The sequence below is a fragment of the Salvelinus fontinalis genome, chromosome 12, assembly GCF_029448725.1.
Source record: "Salvelinus fontinalis isolate EN_2023a chromosome 12, ASM2944872v1, whole genome shotgun sequence".
Taxonomy (NCBI): domain Eukaryota; kingdom Metazoa; phylum Chordata; class Actinopteri; order Salmoniformes; family Salmonidae; genus Salvelinus; species Salvelinus fontinalis.
The window spans coordinates 55,299,810-55,321,710 of NC_074676.1; the positions used below are offsets into that span (position 1 = coordinate 55,299,810).

A 21,901-nucleotide genomic window follows, 5' to 3' on the forward strand; every position below is an offset into this window, starting at 1 on the left:
TAGGGAGAGAGTGATGGACAGTGTCGGCCCTGGGGCACAGTAGGGAGAGAGTGATGGACAGTGTCGGCCCTGGGGAACAGTAGGGAGAGAGTGATGGACAGTGTCGGCTCTGGGGAACAGTAGGGAGAGAGTGATGGACAGTGTCGGCTCTGGGGAACAGTAGGGAGAGAGTGATGGACAGTGTCGGCTCTGGGGAACAGTAGGGAGAGAGTGATGGACAGTGTCGGCCCTGGGGCACAGTAGGGAGAGAGTGATGGACAGTGTCGGCCCTGGGGCACAGTAGGGAGAGAGTGATGGACAGTGTCGGCCCTGGGGAACAGTAGGGAGAGAGTGATGGACAGTGTCGGCCCTGGGGCACAGTAGGGAGAGAGTGATGGACAGTGTCGGCTCTGGGGAACAGTAGGGAGAGAGTGATGGACAGTGTCGGCCCTGGGGCACAGTAGGGGCACAGTGGACCACTTATAGTTATGTGTCTCTAATCATATGAGCTGAAGCATTGTGTTGTACTGTGGTACTTAGGCCTGTGGCGGTAATTGAATAACCGTGTAACTGACTGTTATGAATTAAGATCGTCATGAAAATAAAATAACAGTCAAAACTTATTAAATAGGCCTACATTCATTTTAGGATTTTCTGACATTTTTATACATTTTATTTTAATGTGTATAAACTTTACCGAACATCAGGAGTGTTTACTAATGATTCTAACTTAGTCTATTAAACGTTCTACATCTCCTCTTTCCACCTGGCCTCTGATGCTCCAGCAGCTATCTGCTAGATGTGTGGAGGTGTAGAGTGATGATGGAGCAGCTATCTGCAGCTATCTGCTAGATGTGTGGAGGTGTAGAGTGATGCTCCAGCAGCTATCTGCTAGATGTGTGGAGGTGTAGAGTGATGCTGGAGCAGCTATCTGCTAGATGTGTAGAGTGATGCTGGAGCAGCTATCTGCTAGATGTGTAGAGTGATGCTCCAGCAGCTATCTGCTAGATGTGTGGAGGTGTAGAGTGATCCTCCAGCAGCTATCTGCTAGATGTGTAGAGTGATGCTCCAGCAGCTATCTGCTAGATGTGTGGAGGTGTAGAGTGATGCTGGAGCAGCTATCTGCTAGATGTGTGGAGTGATGCTCCAGCAGCTATCTGCTAGATGTGTGGAGGTGTAGAGTGATGCTGAAGCAGCTATCTGCTAGATGTGTGGAGGTGTAGAGTGATGCTGGAGCAGCTATCTGCGTAGAGGTGTAGAGTGATGCTCCAGCAGCTATCTGCTAGATGTGTGGAGGTGTAGAGTGATGCTCCAGCAGCTAACTGCTAGATGTGTGGAGGTGTAGAGTGATGCTGGAGCAGCTATCTGCTAGATGTGTGGAGGTGTAGAGTGATGCTGGAGCAGCTATCTGCTAGATGTGTGGAGGTGTAGAGTGATGATGGAGCAGCTATCTGCTAGATGTGTGGGGGTGTACAGTGATGCTCCAGCAGCTATCTGCGTGGTGGTGTAGAGTGATGCTGGAGCAGCTATCTGCTAGATGTGTGGAGGTGTAGAGTGATGCTCCAGCAGCTATCTGCTAGATGTGTGGAGGTGTAAAGTGATGCTCCAGCAGCTATCTGCTAGATGTGTAGAGTGATGCTGGAGCAGCTATCTGCTAGATGTGTGGAGGTGTAGAGTGATGCTCCAGCAGCTATCTGCTAGATGTGTGGAGGTGTAGAGTGATGCTCCAGCAGCTATCTGCTAGATGTGTGGAGGTGTAGAGTGATGATGGAGCAGCTATCTGCTAGATGTGTGGAGGTGTAGAGTGATGCTCCAGCAGCTATCTGCTAGATGTGTGGAGGTGTAGAGTGATGCTCCAGCAGCTATCTGCTGGATGTGTGGAGGTGTAGACTGATGCTCCAGCAGCTATCTGCTAGATGTGTGGAGGTGTAGAGTGATGATGGAGCATCTATCTGCTGGATGTGTGGAGGTGTAGAATGATGCTGGAGCAGCTATCTGCTAGATGTGTAGAGTGATGCTGGAGCAGCTATCTGCTAGATGTGTGGAGGTGTAGAGTGATGCTGGAGCAGCTATCTGCTAGATGTGTAGAGTGATGCTGGAGCAGCTATCTGCTAGATGTGTGGAGGTGTAGAGTGATGATGGAGCAGCTATCTGCTAGATGTGTGGAGGTGTAAAGTTATGCTCCAGCAGCTATCTGCTAGATGTGTAGAGTGATGCTGGAGCAGCTATCTGCTAGATATGTGGAGGTGTAGAGTGATGCTGGAGCAGCTATCTGCTAGATGTGTAGAGTGATGCTGGAGCAGCTATCTGCTAGATGTGTGGAGGTGTAGAGTGATGCTGGAGCAGCTATCTGCTAGATGTGTGGAGGTGTAGAGTGATGCTCCAGCAGCTATCTGCTAGATGTGTGGAGGTGTAGAGTGATGCTCCAGCAGCTATCTGCTAGATGTGTGGAGGTGTAGAGTGATGCTCCAGCAGCTATCTGCTAGATGTGTGGAGGTGTAGAGTGATGATGGAGCAGCTATCTGCTAGATGTGTGGAGGTGTAGAGTGATGCTCCAGCAGCTATCTGCTAGATGTGTGGAGGTGTAGAGTGATGCTCCAGCAGCTATCTGCTGGATGTGTGGAGGTGTAGACTGATGCTCCAGCAGCTATCTGCTAGATGTGTGGAGGTGTAGAGTGATGATGGAGCATCTATCTGCTGGATGTGTGGAGGTGTAGAATGATGCTGGAGCAGCTATCTGCTAGATGTGTAGAGTGATGCTGGAGCAGCTATCTGCTAGATGTGTGGAGGTGTAGAGTGATGCTGGAGCAGCTATCTGCTAGATGTGTAGAGTGATGCTGGAGCAGCTATCTGCTAGATGTGTGGAGGTGTAGAGTGATGATGGAGCAGCTATCTGCTAGATGTGTGGAGGTGTAAAGTTATGCTCCAGCAGCTATCTGCTAGATGTGTAGAGTGATGCTGGAGCAGCTATCTGCTAGATATGTGGAGGTGTAGAGTGATGCTGGAGCAGCTATCTGCTAGATGTGTAGAGTGATGCTGGAGCAGCTATCTGCTAGATGTGTGGAGGTGTAGAGTGATGCTGGAGCAGCTTTCTGCTAGATGTGTGGAGGTGTAGAGTGATGCTCCAGCAGCTATCTGCTGGATGTGTGGAGGTGTAGAGTGATGCTCCAGCAGCTATCTGCTAGATGTGTGGAGGTGTAGAGTGATGATGGAGCAGCTATCTGCTGGATGTGTGGAGGTGTAGAGTGATGCTGGAGCAGCTATCTGCTAGATGTGTGGAGGTGTAGAGTGATGCTCCAGCAGCTATCTGCTAGATGTGTAGAGTGATGCTGGAGCAGCTATCTGCTAGATGTGTGGAGGTGTAGAGTGATGCTCCAGCAGCTATCAGCTAGATGTGTGGAGGTGTAGAGTGATGCTGGAACAGCTATCTGCTAGATGTGTGGAAGTGTAGAGTGATGCTCCATCAGCTATCTGCTAGATGTGTGGAGGTGTAGAGTGATGCTGGATCAGCTATCTGCTAGGTGTGTGGCGGTGTAGAGTGATGCTCCAGCAGCTATCTGCTAGATGTGTGGAGGTGTAGAGTGATGCTCCAGCAGCTATCTGCTGGATGTGTGGAGGTGTAGAGTGATGCTGGAGCAGCTATCTGCTAGATGTGTAGAGTGATGCTGGAGCAGCTATCTGCTAGATGTATGGGGTTGTAGAGTGATGCTGGAGCAGCTATCTGCTAGATGTGTGGAGGTGTAGAGTGATGCTGGAGCAGCTATCTGCTAGATGTGTGGAGGTGTAGAGTGATGCTGGAGCAGCTATCTGCTAGATGTGTGGAGGTGTAGAGTGATGCTGGAGCAGCTATCTGCTAGATGTGTGGAGTGATGCTCCAGAAGCTATCTGCTAGATGTTTGGAGGTGTAGAGTGATGCTGGAGCAGCTATCTGCTAGATGTGTGGAGGTGTAGAGTGATGCTGGAGCAGCTATCTGCTAGATGTGTGGAGGTGTAGAGTGATGCTGGAGCAGCTATCTGCTAGATGTGTGGAGGTGTAGAGTGATGCTGGAGCAGCTATCTGCTAGATGTGTGGAGTGATGCTCCAGCAGCTATCTGCTAGATGTGTGGAGGTGTAGAGTGATGCTGGAGCAGCTATCTGCTAGATGTGTGGAGGTGTAGAGTGATGCTGGAGTAGCTATCTGCTAGATGTGTGGAGGTGTAGAGTGATGCTGGAGCAGCTATCTGCTAGATGTGTGGAGGTGTAGAGTGATGCTGGAGCAGCTATCTGCTAGATGTGTGGAGGTGTAGAGTGATGCTGGAGCAGCTATCTGCTAGATGTGTGGAGGTGTAGAGTGATGCTGGAGCAGCTATCTGCTGGATGTGTGGAGGTGTAAAGTGATGCTCCAGCAGCTATCTGCTGGATGTGTGGAGGTGTAGAGTGATGATGGAGCAGCTATCTGCTAGATGTGTGGAGGTGTAAAGTGATGCTGGAGCAGCTATCTGCTAGATGTGTGGAGGTGTAGAGTGATGCTCCAGCAGCTATCTGCTAGATGTGTGGAGGTGTAGAGTGATGCTCCAGCAGCTATCTGCTAGATGTGTGGAGGTGTAAAGTTATGCTCCAGCAGCTATCTGCTAGATGTTTAGAGTGATGCTCCAGCAGGTATCTGCTAGATGTGTGGAGGTGTAGAGTGATGCTCCAGCAGCTATCTGCTACATGTGTAGAGTGATGATGGAGCAGCTATCTGCTAGATGTGTGAAGGTGTAGAGTGTTGCTGGAGCAGCTATCTGCTAGATGTGTGAAGGTGTAGAGTGATGCTGGAGCAGCTATCTGCTATATGTGTGGATGTGTAGAGTGATGCTCCAGCAGCTATCTGCTAGATGTGTAGAGTGATGCTCCAGCAGCTATCTGCTAGATGTGTGGAGGTGTAAAGTTATGCTCCAGCAGCTATCTGCTAGATGTGTAGAGTGATGCTCCAGCAGCTATCTGCTAGATGTGTGGAGGTGTAGAGTGATGCTCCAGCAGCTATCTGCTAGATGTGTGGAGGTGTAGAGTGATGCTCCAGCAGCTATCTGCTAGATGTGTGGAGGTGTAGAGACATGCTGGAGCAGCTATCTGCTGGATGTGTGGAGGTGTAGAGTGATGCTCCAGCAGCTATCTGCTAGATGTGTGGAGGTGTAGAGTGATGCTCCAGCAGCTATCTGCTAGATGTGTGGAGGTGTAGAGTGATGCTCCAGCAGCTATCTGCTAGATGTGTGGAGGTGTAGAGTGATGATGGAGCAGCTATCTGCTAGATGTGTGGAGGTGTAGAGTGATGCTGGAGCAGCTATCTGCTAGATGTGTAGAGTGATGCTCCAGCAGCTATCTGCTAGATGTGTGGAGGTGTAGAGTGATGCTCCAGCAGCTATCTGCTAGATGTGTGGAGGTGTAGAGTGATGCTCCAGCAGCTATCTGCTAGATGTGTGGAGGTGTAGAGTGATGATGGAGCAGCTATCTGCTAGATGTGTGGAGGTGTAGAGTGATGCTCCAGCAGCTATCTGCTAGATGTGTGGAGGTGTAGAGTGATGCTGGAGCAGCTATCTGCTAGATGTGTGGAGGTGTAGAGTGATGCTCCAGCAGCTATCTGCTAGATGTGTGGAGGTGTAAAGTGATGCTCCAGCAGCTATCTGCTAGATGTGTGGAGGTGTAGAGTGATGCTGGAGCAGCTATCTGCTAGATGTGTGGAGGTGTAGAGTGATGATGGAGCAGCTATCTGCTAGATGTGTGGAGGTGTAGAGTGATGCTGGAGCAGCTATCTGCTAGATGTGTGGAGGTGTAGAGTGATGATGGAGCAGCTATCTGCTAGATTTGTGGAGGTGTAGAGTGATGCTCCAGCAGCTATCTGCTAGATGTGTGGAGGTGTAGAGTGATGCTCCAGCAGCTATCTGCTAGATGTGTGGAGGTGTAGAGTGATGCTCCAGCAGCTATCTGCTAGATGTGTGAAGGTGTAGAGTGATGATGGAGCAGCTATCTGCTAGATGTGTGGAGGTGTAGAGTGATGCTGGAGCAGCTATCTGCTAGATGTGTGGAGGTGTAGAGTGATGCTGGAGCAGCTATCTGCTAGATGTGTGGAGTGATGCTCCAGCAGCTATCTGCTAGATGTGTGGAGGTGTAGAGTGATGCTGGAGCAGCTATCTGCTAGATGTGTGGAGGTGTAGAGTGATGCTCCAGCAGCTATCTGCTAGATGTGTGGAGGTGTAGAGTGATGCTGGAGCAGCTATCTGCTAGATGTGTGGAGGTGTAGAGTGATGCTGGAGCAGCTATCTGCTAGATGTGTGGAGGTGTAGAGTGATGCTGGAGCAGCTATCTGCTAGATGTGTGGAGGTGTAGAGTGATGCTGGAGCAGCTATCTGCTGGATGTGTGGAGGTGTAAAGTGATGCTCCAGCAGCTATCTGCTGGATGTGTGGAGGTGTAGAGTGATGATGGAGCAGCTATCTGCTAGATGTGTGGAGGTGTAAAGTGATGCTGGAGCAGCTATCTGCTAGATGTGTGGAGGTGTAGAGTGATGCTCCAGCAGCTATCTGCTAGATGTGTGGAGGTGTAGAGTGATGCTCCAGCAGCTATCTGCTAGATGTGTAGAGTGATGCTCCAGCAGCTATCTGCTAGATGTGTGGAGGTGTAAAGTTATGCTCCATTAGCTATCTGCTAGATGTGTAGAGTGATGCTCCAGCAGGTATCTGCTAGATGTGTGGAGGTGTAGAGTGATGCTCCAGCAGCTATCTGCTACATGTGTAGAGTGATGATGGAGCAGCTATCTGCTAGATGTGTGAAGGTGTAGAGTGTTGCTGGAGCAGCTATCTGCTAGATGTGTGAAGGTGTAGAGTGATGCTGGAGCAGCTATCTGCTAGATGTGTAGAGTGATGCTCCAGCAGCTATCTGCTAGATGTGTGGAGGTGTAAAGTTATGCTCCAGCAGCTATCTGCTAGATGTGTAGAGTGATGCTCCAGCAGCTATCTGCTAGATGTGTGGAGGTGTAGAGTGATGCTCCAGCAGCTATCTGCTAGATGTGTGGAGGTGTAGAGTGATGCTCCAGCAGCTATCTGCTAGATGTGTGGAGGTGTAGAGACATGCTGGAGCAGCTATCTGCTGGATGTGTGGAGGTGTAGAGTGATGCTCCAGCAGCTATCTGCTAGATGTGTGGAGGTGTAGAGTGATGCTCCAGCAGCTATCTGCTAGATGTGTGGAGGTGTAGAGTGATGCTCCAGCAGCTATCTGCTAGATGTGTGGAGGTGTAGAGTGATGATGGAGCAGCTATCTGCTAGATGTGTGGAGGTGTAGAGTGATGCTGGAGCAGCTATCTGCTAGATGTGTAGAGTGATGCTCCAGCAGCTATCTGCTAGATGTGTGGAGGTGTAGAGTGATGCTCCAGCAGCTATCTGCTAGATGTGTGGAGGTGTAGAGTGATGCTCCAGCAGCTATCTGCTAGATGTGTGGAGGTGTAGAGTGATGATGGAGCAGCTATCTGCTAGATGTGTGGAGGTGTAGAGTGATGCTCCAGCAGCTATCTGCTAGATGTGTGGAGGTGTAGAGTGATGATGGAGCAGCTATCTGCTAGATGTGTGGAGGTGTAGAGTGATGCTGGAGCAGCTATCTGCTGGATGTGTGGAGGTGTAGAGTGATGCTCCAGCAGCTATCTGCTAGATGTGTGGAGGTGTAGAGTGATGATGGAGCAGCTATCTGCTAGATGTGTGGTGGTGTAGAGTGATGCTCCAGCAGCTATCTGCTAGATGTGTAGAGTGATGCTGGAGCAGCTATCTGCTAGATGTGTGGAGTGATGCTCCAGCAGCTATCTGCTAGATGTGTGGAGGTGTAGAGTGATGCTGGAGCAGCTATCTGCTAGATGTGTGGAGGTGTAGAGTGATGCTCCAGCAGCTATCTGCTAGATGTGTGGAGGTGTAAAGTGATGCTCCAGCAGCTATCTGCTAGATGTGTGGAGGTGTAGAGTGATGCTGGAGCAGCTATCTGCTAGATGTGTGGAGGTGTAGAGTGATGATGGAGCAGCTATCTGCTAGATGTGTGGAGGTGTAGAGTGATGCTGGAGCAGCTATCTGCTAGATGTGTGGAGGTGTAGAGTGATGATGGAGCAGCTATCTGCTAGATTTGTGGAGGTGTAGAGTGATGCTCCAGCAGCTATCTGCTAGATGTGTGGAGGTGTAGAGTGATGCTCCAGCAGCTATCTGCTAGATGTGTGGAGGTGTAGAGTGATGCTCCAGCAGCTATCTGCTAGATGTGTGAAGGTGTAGAGTGATGATGGAGCAGCTATCTGCTAGATGTGTGGAGGTGTAGCGTGATGCTGGAGCAGCTATCTGCTAGATGTGTGGAGTGATGCTGGAGCAGCTATCTGCTAGATGTGTGGAGGTGTAGAGATGCTGGACTAGCTATCTGCTAGATGTGTGGAGGTGTAGAGTGATGCTCCAGCAGCTATCTGCTAGATGTGTGGAGGTGTAGAGTAATGCTCCAGCAGCTATCTGCTAGATGTGTGGAGGTGTAGAGTGATGCTCCAGCAGCTATCTGCTAGATGTGTGGAGGTGTAGAGTGATGATGGAGCAGCTATCTGCTAGATGTGTGGAGGTGTAGAGTGATGCTCCAGCAGCTATCTGCTAGATGTGTGGAGGTGTAGAGTGATGATGGAGCAGCTATCTGCTAGATGTGTGGAGGTGTAGAGTGACGCTGGAGCAGCTATCTGCTAGATGTGTGGAGGTGTAGAGTGATGCTGGAGCAGCTATCTGCTAGATGTGTAGAGGTTTAGAGTGATGCTCCAGCAGCTATCTGCTAGATGTGTGGGGGTGTAGAGTGATGCTCCAGCAGCTATCTGCTAGATGTGTGGAGGTGTAGAGTGATGCTGGAGCAGCTATCTGCTAGATGTGTGGAGTGATGCTCCAGCAGCTATCTGCTAGATGTGTGGAGGTGTAGAGTGATGCTGGAGCAGCTATCCGCTAGATGTGTGGAGGTGTAGAGTGATGCTCCAGCAGCTATCTGCTAGATGTGTGGAGGTGTAGAGTGATGCTGGAGCAGCTATATGCTAGATGTGTGGAGGTGTAGAGTGATGATGGAGCAGCTATCTGCTAGATGTGTGGAGGTGTAGAGTGATGCTGGAGCAGCTATCTGCTAGATGTGTGGAGGTGTAGAGTGATGATGGAGCAGCTATCTGCTAGATGTGTGGAGGTGTAGAGTGATGCTCCAGCAGCTATCTGCTAGATGTGTGGAGGTGTAGAGTGATGATGGAGCAGCTATCTGCTAGATGTGTGGAGGTGTAGAGTGATGCTCCAGCAGCTATTTGCTAGATGTGTGGAGGTGTAGAGTGATGCTGGAGCAGCTATCTGCTAGATGTGTAGAGTGATGCTCCAGCAGCTATCTGCTAGATGTGTGGAGGTGTAGAGTGATCCTCCAGCAGCTATCTGCTAGATATGTAGAGTGATGCTCCAGCAGCTATCTGCTAGATGTGTGGAGGTGTAGAGTGATGCTGGAGCAGCTATCTGCTAGATGTGTAGAGTGATGATGGAGCAACTATCTGCTAGATGTGTAGAGTGATGCTCCAGCAGCTATCTGCTAGATGTATAGAGTGATGCTCCAGCAGCTATCTGCTAGATGTGTGGAGGTGTAGAGTGATGCTTGAGCAGCTATCTGCTAGATGTGTAGAGTGATGCTGGAGCAGCTGTCTGCTAGATGTGTGGAGGTGTAGAGTGATGCTCCAGCAGATATCTGCTAGATGTGTAGAGTGATGCTCCAGCAGCTCTCTGCTAGATGTGTGGAAGTGTTGAGTGATGCTCCAGCAGCTATCTGCTAGATGTGTGGAGGTGTAGAGTGATGCTCCAGCAGTTATCTGCTAGATGTGTGGAGGTGTAGAGTGATGATGGAGCAGCTATCTGCTAGATGTGTAGAGTGATGCTCCAGCAGCTATCTACTAGATGTGTGGAGGTGTAGAGTGATGCTGGAGCAGCTATCTACTAGATGTGTGGAGGTGTAGAGTGATGCTCCAGCAGCTATCTGCTAGATGTGTGGAGCTGTAGAGTGATGCTCCAGCAGCTATCTGCTAGATGTGTGGAGGTGTAGAGTGATGCTCCAGCAGCTATCTGCTAGATGTGTGGAGGTGTAGAGTGATGCTCCAGCAGCTATCTGCTAGATGTGTGGAGGTGTAGAGTGATGCTGGAGCAGCTATCTGCTAGATGTGTGGAGGTGTAGAGTGATGCTGGAGCAGCTATCTGCTAGATGTGTGGAGGTGTAGAGTGATGCTCCAGCAGCTATCTGCTAGATGTGTGGAGGTGTAGAGTGATGCTCCAGCAGCTATCTGCTAGATGTGTGGAGGTGTAGAGTGATGCTGGAGCAGCTATCTGCTAGATGTGTGGAGGTGTAGAGTGATGCTGGAGCAGCTATCTGCTAGATGTGTGGAGGTGTAGAGTGATGCTCCAGCAGCTATCTGCTAGATGTGTGGAGCTGTAGAGTGATGCTCCAGCAGCTATCTGCTAGATGTGTGGAGGTGTAGAGTGATGCTCCAGCAGCTATCTGCTAGATGTGTGGAGGTGTAGAGTGATGCTCCAGCAGCTATCTGCTAGATGTGTGGAGGTGTAGAGTGATGCTGGAGCAGCTATCTGCTAGATGTGTGGAGGTGTAGAGTGATGCTGGAGCAGCTATCTGCTAGATGTGTGGAGGTGTAGAGTGATGCTCCAGCAGCTATCTGCTAGATGTGTGGAGGTGTAGAGTGATGCTCCAGCAGCTATCTGCTAGATGTGTGGAGGTGTAGAGTGATGCTGGAGCAGCTATCTGCTAGATGTGTGGAGGTGTAGAGTGATGCTGGAGCAGCTATCTGCTAGATGTGTGGAGGTGTAGAGTGATGCTCCAGCAGCTATCTGCTAGATGTGTGGAGGTGTAGAGTGATGCTCCAGCAGCTATCTGCTAGATGTGTGGAGGTGTAGAGTGATGCTGGAGCAGCTATCTGCTAGATGTGTGGAGGTGTAGAGTGATGCTGGAGCAGCTTTCTGCTAGATGTGTAGAGTGATGCTCCAGCAGCTGTCTGCTAGATGTGTAGAGGTTTAGAGTGCTATAGACTCTGGCACTTCAGTAAAAACATAATTTGATATGCAGACTTTCTTTTATACAGTGCACGTTTTCATTGCTTGCTAGTAAATAAATAAATTAGTCTTCTTTAAAAAAAATCAAAAGGTTGGATGTGTCTTGACTATTCATTCATTATTCAACAGCAGTGGGACAAGGTTGTTCTGGCTCTGAGGACTGGAAGGCTGAAATGTTGTGTGAAACAGACAATGTGCCAATCCTCTCCAACCTGGCATGGTATAATTTGATACGGAATCTTTTCTTGATTTGTAGACTAATCAATGGTCATCAGGCCCGGTCCTGGCCGATATCAAATCACATGTTATTGGTCGCATACACATATTTAGTAGATGTTATTGCGGGTGTAGCTAAATGCTTGTGTTCCTAGCTCCAACAGTGCAGTAATATCTAATAATACACAACAATACACACAAATCTAAAGTAAAAGAATGACATTTAAAAAATATTAGGACGAGCAACGTCATAGTCCGGAGTATAAATACAGTACAATTATCTGTAAGGTCCTCTGTCGAGCAGTGAGTCCAGGGAGGTTTTCCAATGCCTTGCAAAGAAGGGCACCTATTGGTAGATGGGTAAATATAAAAAACAGACATTGAATATCTCTTTGAGCATGTTGAAGTTATTAATTACACTTTGGATGGTGTATCAAAACACCCAGTCATTACAAAGATACAGGCGTCATTCCTAACTCAGTTGCCGGAGAGGAAGGAAACCGCTCAGGGATTTCACCATGAGGCCAATGGTGACTTTAAAACAGTTACAGAGTTTAATGGCTGTGATGGGAGAACACTGAGGATGGATCAACAACATTGTAGTTACTCCACAATACTAACCTGAATGACAGAGTGAAAAGAAGGAAACCTGTACAGAATATAAATATTCCCAAACATTCATCCTGTTTGCAATAAGGCACGTCTGTAACACTAAAAGGAAATTAACTTCATAGGTGGGTTGCGCAACATGGATTAACTCTTAAACAAGATTAAATCGAGGTTTATCTACTAATCCTGTTGCACCAAATTTTAAACATAGTTTTAAATTAATCCTAGTTAAATTAAATCCTTCCTCTAATCTAAGTTTAGTTTTCACTTTAAACCTAGATTAATTTTAAACCTGTTGCTCAATGAATTAAAAAAAAAATATTAATTTAGATTGGAGATTAATTCTAAAGTGCCACTTGAGGTGGTTGAACTGATCAAATGGGCAGCATATCTACTGTGGAGAGACCAAAGAATAATTAGAGACCGGTTGAATCCTGTTGAGTTTTATGATAATTAACTCATTATTAGTAGGCTATTTACATGCCCATTTGAATTGGGGCTTATGAATTTGGGGTTTATGATATGCCCAGCCTTGATACGAAATGATGACGTTATGCAACATGCTGTAAAGGGCCTGATAACGGTAACGTTGTAGTGAAGTCGCATTAACGTCAGTTTTACCAGTTATTTATGCTTACTAAATATTAGTGGGTTGAGTTGTCCGTGGTCATCATAGGGGTTATGGAAAGGGTCCAACTGCTGGGGAATAATCTCGCATATCTTCTGGGAGAGAGGATCAATTCCCTTGGACGGAGGCCCCCCTCTGGTCTGAAATAGCCCCCTCCTCTGCCGCATCCTTTTTGGCTTTGGCTTTTAAGTTTTTTTCCCAGCACGCTTTCATCCGATCTGAGTCCCTCTTCTCTTTAATCCGTGTCGATCCATTAAATCTTTCGCATAAAATGGCCCAGGTGTCTTCCTTCTTTTTGACAGTGGTGTTGTCTGTCTGTTTTATCCTCCAGTAACAGTTACATTACTAAAATCAACAGTTACATTACTAAAATCAACAGTTACATTACTAAAATCAACAGTTACATTACTAAAATCAACAGTTACATTACTAAAATCAACAGTTACATTACTAAAATCAACAGTTACATTACTAAAATCAACAGTTACATTACTAAAATCAACAGTTACATTACTAAAATCAACAGTTACATTACTAAAATCAACAGTTACATTACTAAAATCAACAGTTACATTACTAAAATCAACAGTTACATTACTAAAATCAACAGTTACATTACTAAAATCAACAGTTACATTACTAAAATCAACAGTTACATTACTAAATTGCTCCATCAGCTTTGACAATAGTTTGCGGAGAAGTTTGCAGAGAAATTTGAACTTTTTTGAAGTGCCGTGATCAGGTGGCTAGCGGATCAATAATGAATGGCTAAATAACGTTAAGTAATGACAATAATAAATAATATTATGAATATTTTATAAACTAGCTAGCTACAGTAGCTAACGTTAGCTAACAAATGAGTTTTCTGTCTATTACTGGTAAACAACGTATTTTATTTCCAATCAGCCAACCCATGAGAACCTTTCGCGTTGAAGCTACAGTAGTTTTAACGTCACATTGTTATTATTTTATCCAGGAACAGCAACTTAGTGGCCTCATTTGTCAAGTAGGCTAGCTACTCACGGGATACCTCCATATGTTGGTATAACACGTCACTAATCATAGTTTAAAACCGTCAATCTCAATCGCGCTCCACACTGCCCTTTCCCACCTGGACAAAATTAACACCTATGTGAGAATGCTGTTCATTGACTACAGCTCAGCGTTCATCACCATAGTGCCCACAGAACTTATCACTAAGCTAAGGACCCTGGGACTAAACACCTCCCTCTGCAACTTGATCCTGGACTTCCTGACGGGCCGTTCCCAGTTGATAAGGGTAGGTGACAACACATCTGCCACTCTGATCCTCAACACGGGGGCCCCTCAGGGGTGCGTGCTCAGTCCCCTCCTGTACTCCCTGTTCACTCATGAGTGCACGGCCAGGCACGACTCCAACACCATCATTAAGTTTGCTGACGACAACAGTGGTAGGCCTGATCACCGACAACGATGAGACAGCCTATAGGGAGGTGGTCAGAGACCTGGCCGTGTGTTGCCAGGACAACAACCTCTCCCTCAACGTGATCAAGACAAAGGAGATGATTTTAGTGGAGCAGGTTTAGTGGATTAGTGGAGCAGGTTGACAGCTTCAAGTTCCTTGGCGTCTACATCACCAACAAACTAACATGCTCCAAGCACACCGGGACAGTTGTGAAGAGGTTCTACAGCTGCACTATCGAGAGCATCCTGACGGGTTGCATCACTGCCTGGTACGGCAACTGCTCGACCTCCGACTGCAAGGCACATAGAGGGTTGTGCCTTGCAGTACATCACTGGGGCCAAGCTTCCTGCCATCCAGGACCTCTATACCAGACGGTGTCAGAGGAAGGCCCTAAATATTGTCAAAGACTCCAGCCACCCTAGTCATAGACTGTTCTCTCTGCTACCACATGGCAAGCGGTTCCGGAGTGCCAAGTCTAGGTCCAAGAGGCTTCTAAACAGCTTCTACCCCCAAGCCATAAGACTCCTGAACATCTAATCAAATGGCTACCCAGACCTTTTGCATTGTCCCCCCCTCTTTTACACCGCTGCTACTCTCTGTTGTTATCATCTATACATAGTCACTTTAATAACTCTACCTACATGTACATATTACGTCAACTAACCGGTGCCCCCACACATTGGCTCTGTACCTGTACCCCCCTGTATATAGTCTCCACATTGACTCTGTACCGGTACCCCCTGTATATAGCCTCCACATTGACTCTGTACCGTAACACCCTGTATATAGCCTCCACATTGACTCTGTACCGGTACCCCCTGTATATAGCCTCCACATTGACTCTGTACCGGTACCCCCTGTATATAGTCTCGCTATTGTTATTTTACTGCTGCTCTTTAAGGACTTGTTACTTTTATTGCTTATTCTTACTCATATATGTATTTTTAATAAACTGCATTGTTGGTTAAGGGGTCGTAGGTAAGCATTTCACTGTGAGGTCTACACCTGTTGTATTTGGCGCATGTGATTTGATTTAATCTGGTAAAAGGCCTGTTTTCAGTAGTTTAGGCTACATTATGTCTCTCCTGTCATGATTTAATCTGGTAAAAGGCCTGTTTTCAGTAGTTTAGGCTACATTATGTCTCTCCTGTCATGATTTAATCTGGTAAACGGCCTGTTTTCAGTAGTTTAGGCTACATTAAATCATGACAGGAGAGACGTAATGTAGCCTAAACTACTGAAAACAGGCCTTTACCAGATTAAATCATGACAGGAGAGACATAATCTGGTAAAGGCCTGTTTTCAGTAGTTTAGGCTACATTACGTCTCTCCTGTCCTGATTTAATCTGGTAAAAGGCCTGTTTTCAGTAGTTTAGGCTACATTACGTCTCTCCTGTCCTGATTTAATCTGGTAAAAGGCCTGTTTTCAGTAGTTTAGGCTACATTATGTCTCCTGTCATGATTTAATCTGGTAAAAGGCCTGTTTTCAGTAGTTTAGGCTACATTATGTCTCTCCTGTCATGATTTAATCTGGTAAAAGGCCTGTTTTCAGTAGTTTAGGCTACATTATGTCTCTCCTGTCATGATTTAATCTGGTAAAAGGCCTGTTTTCAGTAGTTTAGGCTACATTATGTCTCCTGTCATGATTTAATCTGGTAAAAGGGCTGTTTTCAGTAGTTTAGGCTACATTATGTCTCCTGTCATGATTTAATCTGGTAAAAGGCCTGTTTTCAGTAGTTTAGGCTACATTATGTCTCTCCTGTCATGATTTAATCTGGTAAAAGGCCTGTTTTCAGTAGTTTAGGCTACATTATGTCTCTCCTGTCATGATTTAATCTGGTAAAAGGCCTGTTTTCAGTAGTTTAGGCTACATTATGTCTCCTGTCATGATTTAATCTGGTAAACGGCCTGTTTTCAGTAGTTTAGGCTACATTATGTCTCTCCTGTCATGATTTAATCTGGTAAAAGGCCTGTTTTCAGTAGTTTAGGCTACATTATGTCTCTCCTGTCATGATTTAATCTGGTAAAAGGCCTGTTTTCAGTAGTTTAGGCTACATTATGTCTCCTGTCATGATTTAATCTGGTAAAAGGCCTGTTTTCAGTAGTTTAGGCTACATTATGTCTCCTGTCATGATTTAATCTGGTAAAAGGCCTGTTTTCAGTAGTTTAGGCTACATTACGTTTCTCATTACGACATCCTCTCTTTGAAGAATGTATCTCAATGCCACTGCCATTGAATGGCCGCAACAGCAGATTTTGGGACGTTATGCAAATATTTCAAAGAAAAATTACAGAAAACCCATCTGACTTTGTTTGAATGGTTTTGTGTGTCGAAATAGGATCTGTATAAATAAAAAATATATAGTATATTTCCAACAACAACAAATGCCGGTGATCGTGTACTTTGGCCTGGCCAATTACCGTAACCTCAACTTCCAAGTCGGTCACAGCCCTAATGGTACAACAAACCAGACGGAATGAACCGGGGTCTGATGCGTAGTCAATGTCTCATCTGCAGTCTGACCTACAGCATCAAAGACCATGTTCGTCCCTTGTCAACCATTTGGTTTTGTAAATGCATTATGTATGTAGCTCTGAGAGAGGCAGGCAGTTTCTAGACCTTTCTAGAAGGAATTGGTGTGGCTGTAAGAAACACTGAAACAAAATGTCTTCGACTGATAAAGATCGTTCGAAGTCAAACTAATTTAACCATCTAAACATTACCATATGTACTTACACTTCATATTCACACAAGTCATTTTGAAACGTTTCTACGTTTCACTTCAAATCAAGTCGGTTTTGTTATTTGTTTTTTTGTTGTATATGTTTGAGTTGCAGTGAGTTATTGATTGTACAGGTTTTACGTTCTCTACTCACAGTTTAACATGGACCGAGCGAATGCAGAGGAATTCCTGGAAGTTTACAAAGGGGTTGTAACCGAGTACCCTGTGAGTATGAAAGATTTTGACATTTCAACAGGGTTTAGAAGTGTTTTAACTATGTAAATAGGCTAATTATTCATACCACTGCATGAAGTCACTCACACCTTTGCACAAGAACACAGCCATTTATATTCTAGTATAAACTGGGTGGTTCGAGCCCTGAATACTGACAGCCATATTCTAGTAGAACACAGACATTTATATTCTAGTATAACACAGACATTTATATTCTAGTATAACACAGACATTTATATTCTAGTATAAACTGGGTGGTCCGAGTCCTGAATACTGACAGCCATATTCTAGTATAACACAGACATTTATATTCTAGTATACCACAGACATTTATATTCTAGTATAAACTGGCTGGTTCGAGCCCTGAATACTCACAGCCATATTCTAGTATACCACATGCTGAGGCAATGTGGTCTTTTTAAAATCTTAGATGCTGTTTGTTTTACTCACTGATACATGGTAGTTATGCCTCAGCTCTGGTAGACATTTGTCTATGTATCGTTCTCAATCTCCTGTAAAAGAGCCATTTTCTCCCCTGGAAGTCTGTCTGTTGCCAGAGGTGTTGAGGGTAGGGAGCCTTGTCCGTTGCCTTGGAAACCAAACACATCACCATTCAGACTGCTCTGATCTCTGGTCCTAGAGGCAGATTGCGTCCCAAACAGGGTGGGAAATTAACACCAGCCAAATGCTGGTAGATTTTGGCATTGGCTGGTCGAATGTCTATTCTTACCAGCCACACAGAGCATCTGGGAGCAGTTCATTTTAACAAATCCTAAGAATGTGGCTGGTGGAACAGAAAGTGCATTACTGTTGACCCGTGCCCATAGGGAATAGGGTGCCATAGGGAATAGGGTGCCATAGGGAATAGGGTGCCATAGGGAATAGGGTGCCATAGGGAATAGGGTGCCATAGGGAATAGGGTGCCATAGGGAGCCATAGGGAATAGGGTGCCATAGGGAATAGGGTGCCATAGGGAGCCATAGGGAATAGGGAGCCATAGGGAATAGGGTGCCATAGGGAATAGGGTGCCATAGGGAGCCATAGGGAATAGGGAGCCATAGGGAATAGGGAGCCATAGGGAATAGGGAGCCATAGGGAATAGGGTGCCATAGGGAATAGGGTGCCAAAGGGAATAGGGTGCCAAAGGGAATAGGGTGCCATAGGGAATAGGGTGCCATAGGGAATAGGGTGCCATAGGGAATAGGGTGCCATAGGGAATAGGGTGCCATAGGGAATAGGGTGCCATAGGGAATAGAGTGCCATAGGGAATAGGGTGCCATAGGGAGCCATAGGGAATAGGGTGCCATAGGGAATAGGGTGCCATAGGGAATAGGGTGCCATAGGGAGCCATAGGGAATAGGGAGCCATAGGGAATAGGGTGCCATAGGGAATAGGGTGCCATAGGGAGCCATAGGGAATAGGGAGCCATAGGGAATAGGGAGCCATAGGGAATAGGGTGCCATAGGGAATAGGGTGCCAAAGGGAATAGGGTGCCATAGGGAATAGGGTGCCATAGGGAATAGGGTGCCATAGGGAATAGGGTGCCATAGGGAATAGGGTGCCATAGGGAATAGGGTACCATAAGGAATAGGGTGCCATAGGGAATAGGGTGCCATAGAGAATACGGTACCATAGGGAATAGGGCCCATAAGGAATAGGGTGCCATAGGGAATAGGGTGCCATAGGGAGCCATAGGGAATAGGGAGCCATAGGGAATAGGGTGCCATAGGGAATAGGGTGCCATAGGGAGCCATAGGGAATAGGGAGCCATAGGGAATAGGGAGCCATAGGGAATAGGGTGCCATAGGGAATAGGGTGCCATAGGGAATAGGGTGCCAAAGGGAATAGGGTGCCAAAGGGAATAGGGTGCCATAGGGAATAGGGTGCCATAGGGAATAGGGTGCCATAGGGAATAGGGTGCCATAGGGAATAGGGTGCCATAGGGAATAGGGTGCCATAGGGAATAGGGTGCCATAGGGAATAGGGTACCATAAGGAATAGGGTGCCATAGGGAATAGGGTGCCATAGAGAATACGGTACCATAGGGAATAGGGCCCATAAGGAATAGGGTACCATAGGGAGTAGGGTGCCATAAGGAGTAGGGTGCCATAGGGAATAGGGTGCCATATGGAATAGAGCCCAAAGGGAATAGGATGGAATAGAATACCAAAGGGAATAGAGCCCATAAGGAATAGAGTGCCATAAGGAATAGGGTACCATAGGGAATAGGGTTCCAAAGGGAATAGGGTGCCATATGGAATAGAGCCCATAAGGAATAGAGTGCCATAAGGAATAGGGCGCCATATGGAATAGGGTGCCATAGAGAATACGGTACCATAAAAAATAGGGCCCATAAGGAATAGGGTGCCATAGGGAATAGGGTGCCATAGGGAATAGGGTGCCATAGGGAATAGGGTGCCATAGGGAATAGGGTGCCATAGGGAATAGAGTGCCATAGGGAATAGGGTGCCATAGGGAGCCATAGGGAATAGGGTGCCATAGGGAATAGGGTGCCATAGGGAATAGGGTGCCATAGGGAGCCATAGGGAATAGGGAGCCATAGGGAATAGGGTGCCATAGGGAATAGGGTGCCATAGGGTGCCATAGGGAATAGGGAGCCATAGGGAATAGGGAGCCATAGGGAATAGGGTGCCATAGGGAATAGGGTGCCAAAGGGAATAGGGTGCCAAAGGGAATAGGGTGCCATAGGGAATAGGGTGCCATAGGGAATAGGGTGCCATAGGGAATAGGGTGCCATAGGGAATAGGGTGCCATAGGGAATAGGGTACCATAAGGAATAGGGTGCCATAGGGAATAGGGTGCCATAGAGAATACGGTACCATAGGGAATAGGGCCCATAAGGAATAGGGTGCCATAGGGAATAGGGTGCCATAGGGAGCCATAGGGAATAGGGAGCCATAGGGAATAGGGTGCCATAGGGAATAGGGTGCCATAGGGAGCCATAGGGAATAGGGAGCCATAGGGAATAGGGAGCCATAGGGAATAGGGAGCCATAGGGAATAGGGTGCCATAGGGAATAGGGTGCCAAAGGGAATAGGGTGCCAAAGGGAATAGGGTGCCATAGGGAATAGGGTGCCATAGGGAATAGGGTGCCATAGGGAATAGGGTGCCATAGGGAATAGGGTGCCATAGGGAATAGGGTGCCATAGGGAATAGGGTACCATAAGGAATAGGGTGCCATAGGGAATAGGGTGCCATAGAGAATACGGTACCATAGGGAATAGGGCCCATAAGGAATAGGGTACCATAGGGAGTAGGGTGCCATAAGGAGTAGGGTGCCATAGGGAATAGGGTGCCATATGGAATAGAGCCCAAAGGGAATAGGATGGAATAGAATACCAAAGGGAATAGAGCCCATAAGGAATAGAGTGCCATAAGGAATAGGGTACCATAGGGAATAGGGTTCCAAAGGGAATAGGGTGCCATATGGAATAGAGCCCATAAGGAATAGAGTGCCATAAGGAATAGGGCGCCATATGGAATAGGGTGCCATAGAGAATACGGTACCATAAAAAATAGGGCCCATAAGGAATAGGGTACCATAGGGAGTAGGGTGCCATAGGGAATAGGGTGCCATATGGAATAGAGCCCAAAGGGAATAGGATGGAATAGAATACCATAGGGAATAGGGCCCATAGGGAATATGGTACTATAAGGAATAGGGTGCCATAGGGAGTAGGGCCCCTAGGGAATAGCATAGGGAATAGGGTTCCATAAGGAATAGGGTTCCATAGGGAATAGGGTGCAATAGGGCATAGAGCCCATAGGGAATAGGGTACCATAGGGAATAGGGTACCATAGGGAATGGGGTGCCATAGGGAATAGGGTACCATAGGGAATAGGGTACCATAGGGAATAGGGTGCCATAGGGAATAGGGTGCCATGGGGAATAGGGTGCCATGGGGAATAGGGTGCCATAGGGAATAGGGTGCCATAGGGAATAGGGTGCCATAGGGAATAGGGTGCCATAGGGAATAGGGTACCATAGGGAATAGGGTGCCATAGGGAATAGGGTGCCATAGGGAATAGGGTGCCATATGGAATAGGGTGCCATATGGAATAGGGTGCCATGGGGAATAGGATGCCATGGGGAATAGGGTACCATGGGGAATAGAGTGCCATGGGGAATAGGGCGCCATAGGGAATAGGGTGCCATGGGGAATAGGGTGCCATGGGGAATAGGGTGCCATGGGGAATAGGGTGCCATGGGGAATATGGTGCCATAGGGAATAGGGTGCCATATGGAATAGGGTACCATATGGAATAGGGTACCATGGGGAATAGGATGCCATAGGGAATAGGGTACCATAGAGAATACGGTACCATATGGAATAGGATGCCATGGGGAATAGGGTGCCATAGGGTATAGGGTGCCATAGGGAATAGGGTACCATAGGGAATAGGGTGCCATAGGGAATAGGGTGCCATAGGGAATAGGGTGCCATATGGAATAGGGTGCCATATGGAATAGGGTGCCATGGGGAATAGGGTGCCATGGGGAATAGGGTGCCATGGGGAATAGGGTGCCATAGGGAATAGGGTGCCATAGGGAATAGGGTACCATATGGAATAGGGTACCATATGGAATAGGGTACCATATGGAATAGGGTACCATGGGGAATAGGGTACCATATGGAATAGGGTGCCATGGGGAATAGGATGCCATAGGGAATAGGGTACCATGGAGAATACGGTACCATATGGAATAGGATGCCATGGGGAATAGGGTGCCATGGGGAATAGGGTGCCATGGGGAATAGGGTGCCACGGGGAATAGGGTGCCACGGGGAATAGGGTGCCACGGGGAATAGGGTGCCATAGGGAATAGGGCCGCCATAGGAAATAGGGCCGCCATAGGGAATAGGGCCGCCATAGGGAATAGGGCCGCCATATGGAATAGGGTACCATGGGGAATAGGATGCCATAGGGAATAGGGTACCATAGAGAATACGGTACCATAT

The 21,901-nt window shown here is 47.2% G+C and overlaps 1 protein-coding gene across 1 annotated transcript in view; it reads left to right on the top strand.

Annotated features, from left to right (window-relative positions):
• nme7 (NME/NM23 family member 7) overlaps positions 1-21,901 on the top strand; it is a 177,546-nt gene that overhangs the window by 87,927 nt on the left and 67,718 nt on the right. Inside the window, exon 9 of the mRNA XM_055941122.1 lies at positions 16,842-16,910. Coding sequence (XP_055797097.1) covers positions 16,842-16,910 — 69 coding nt within the window. The remainder of the gene's footprint in view (positions 1-16,841; positions 16,911-21,901) is intronic.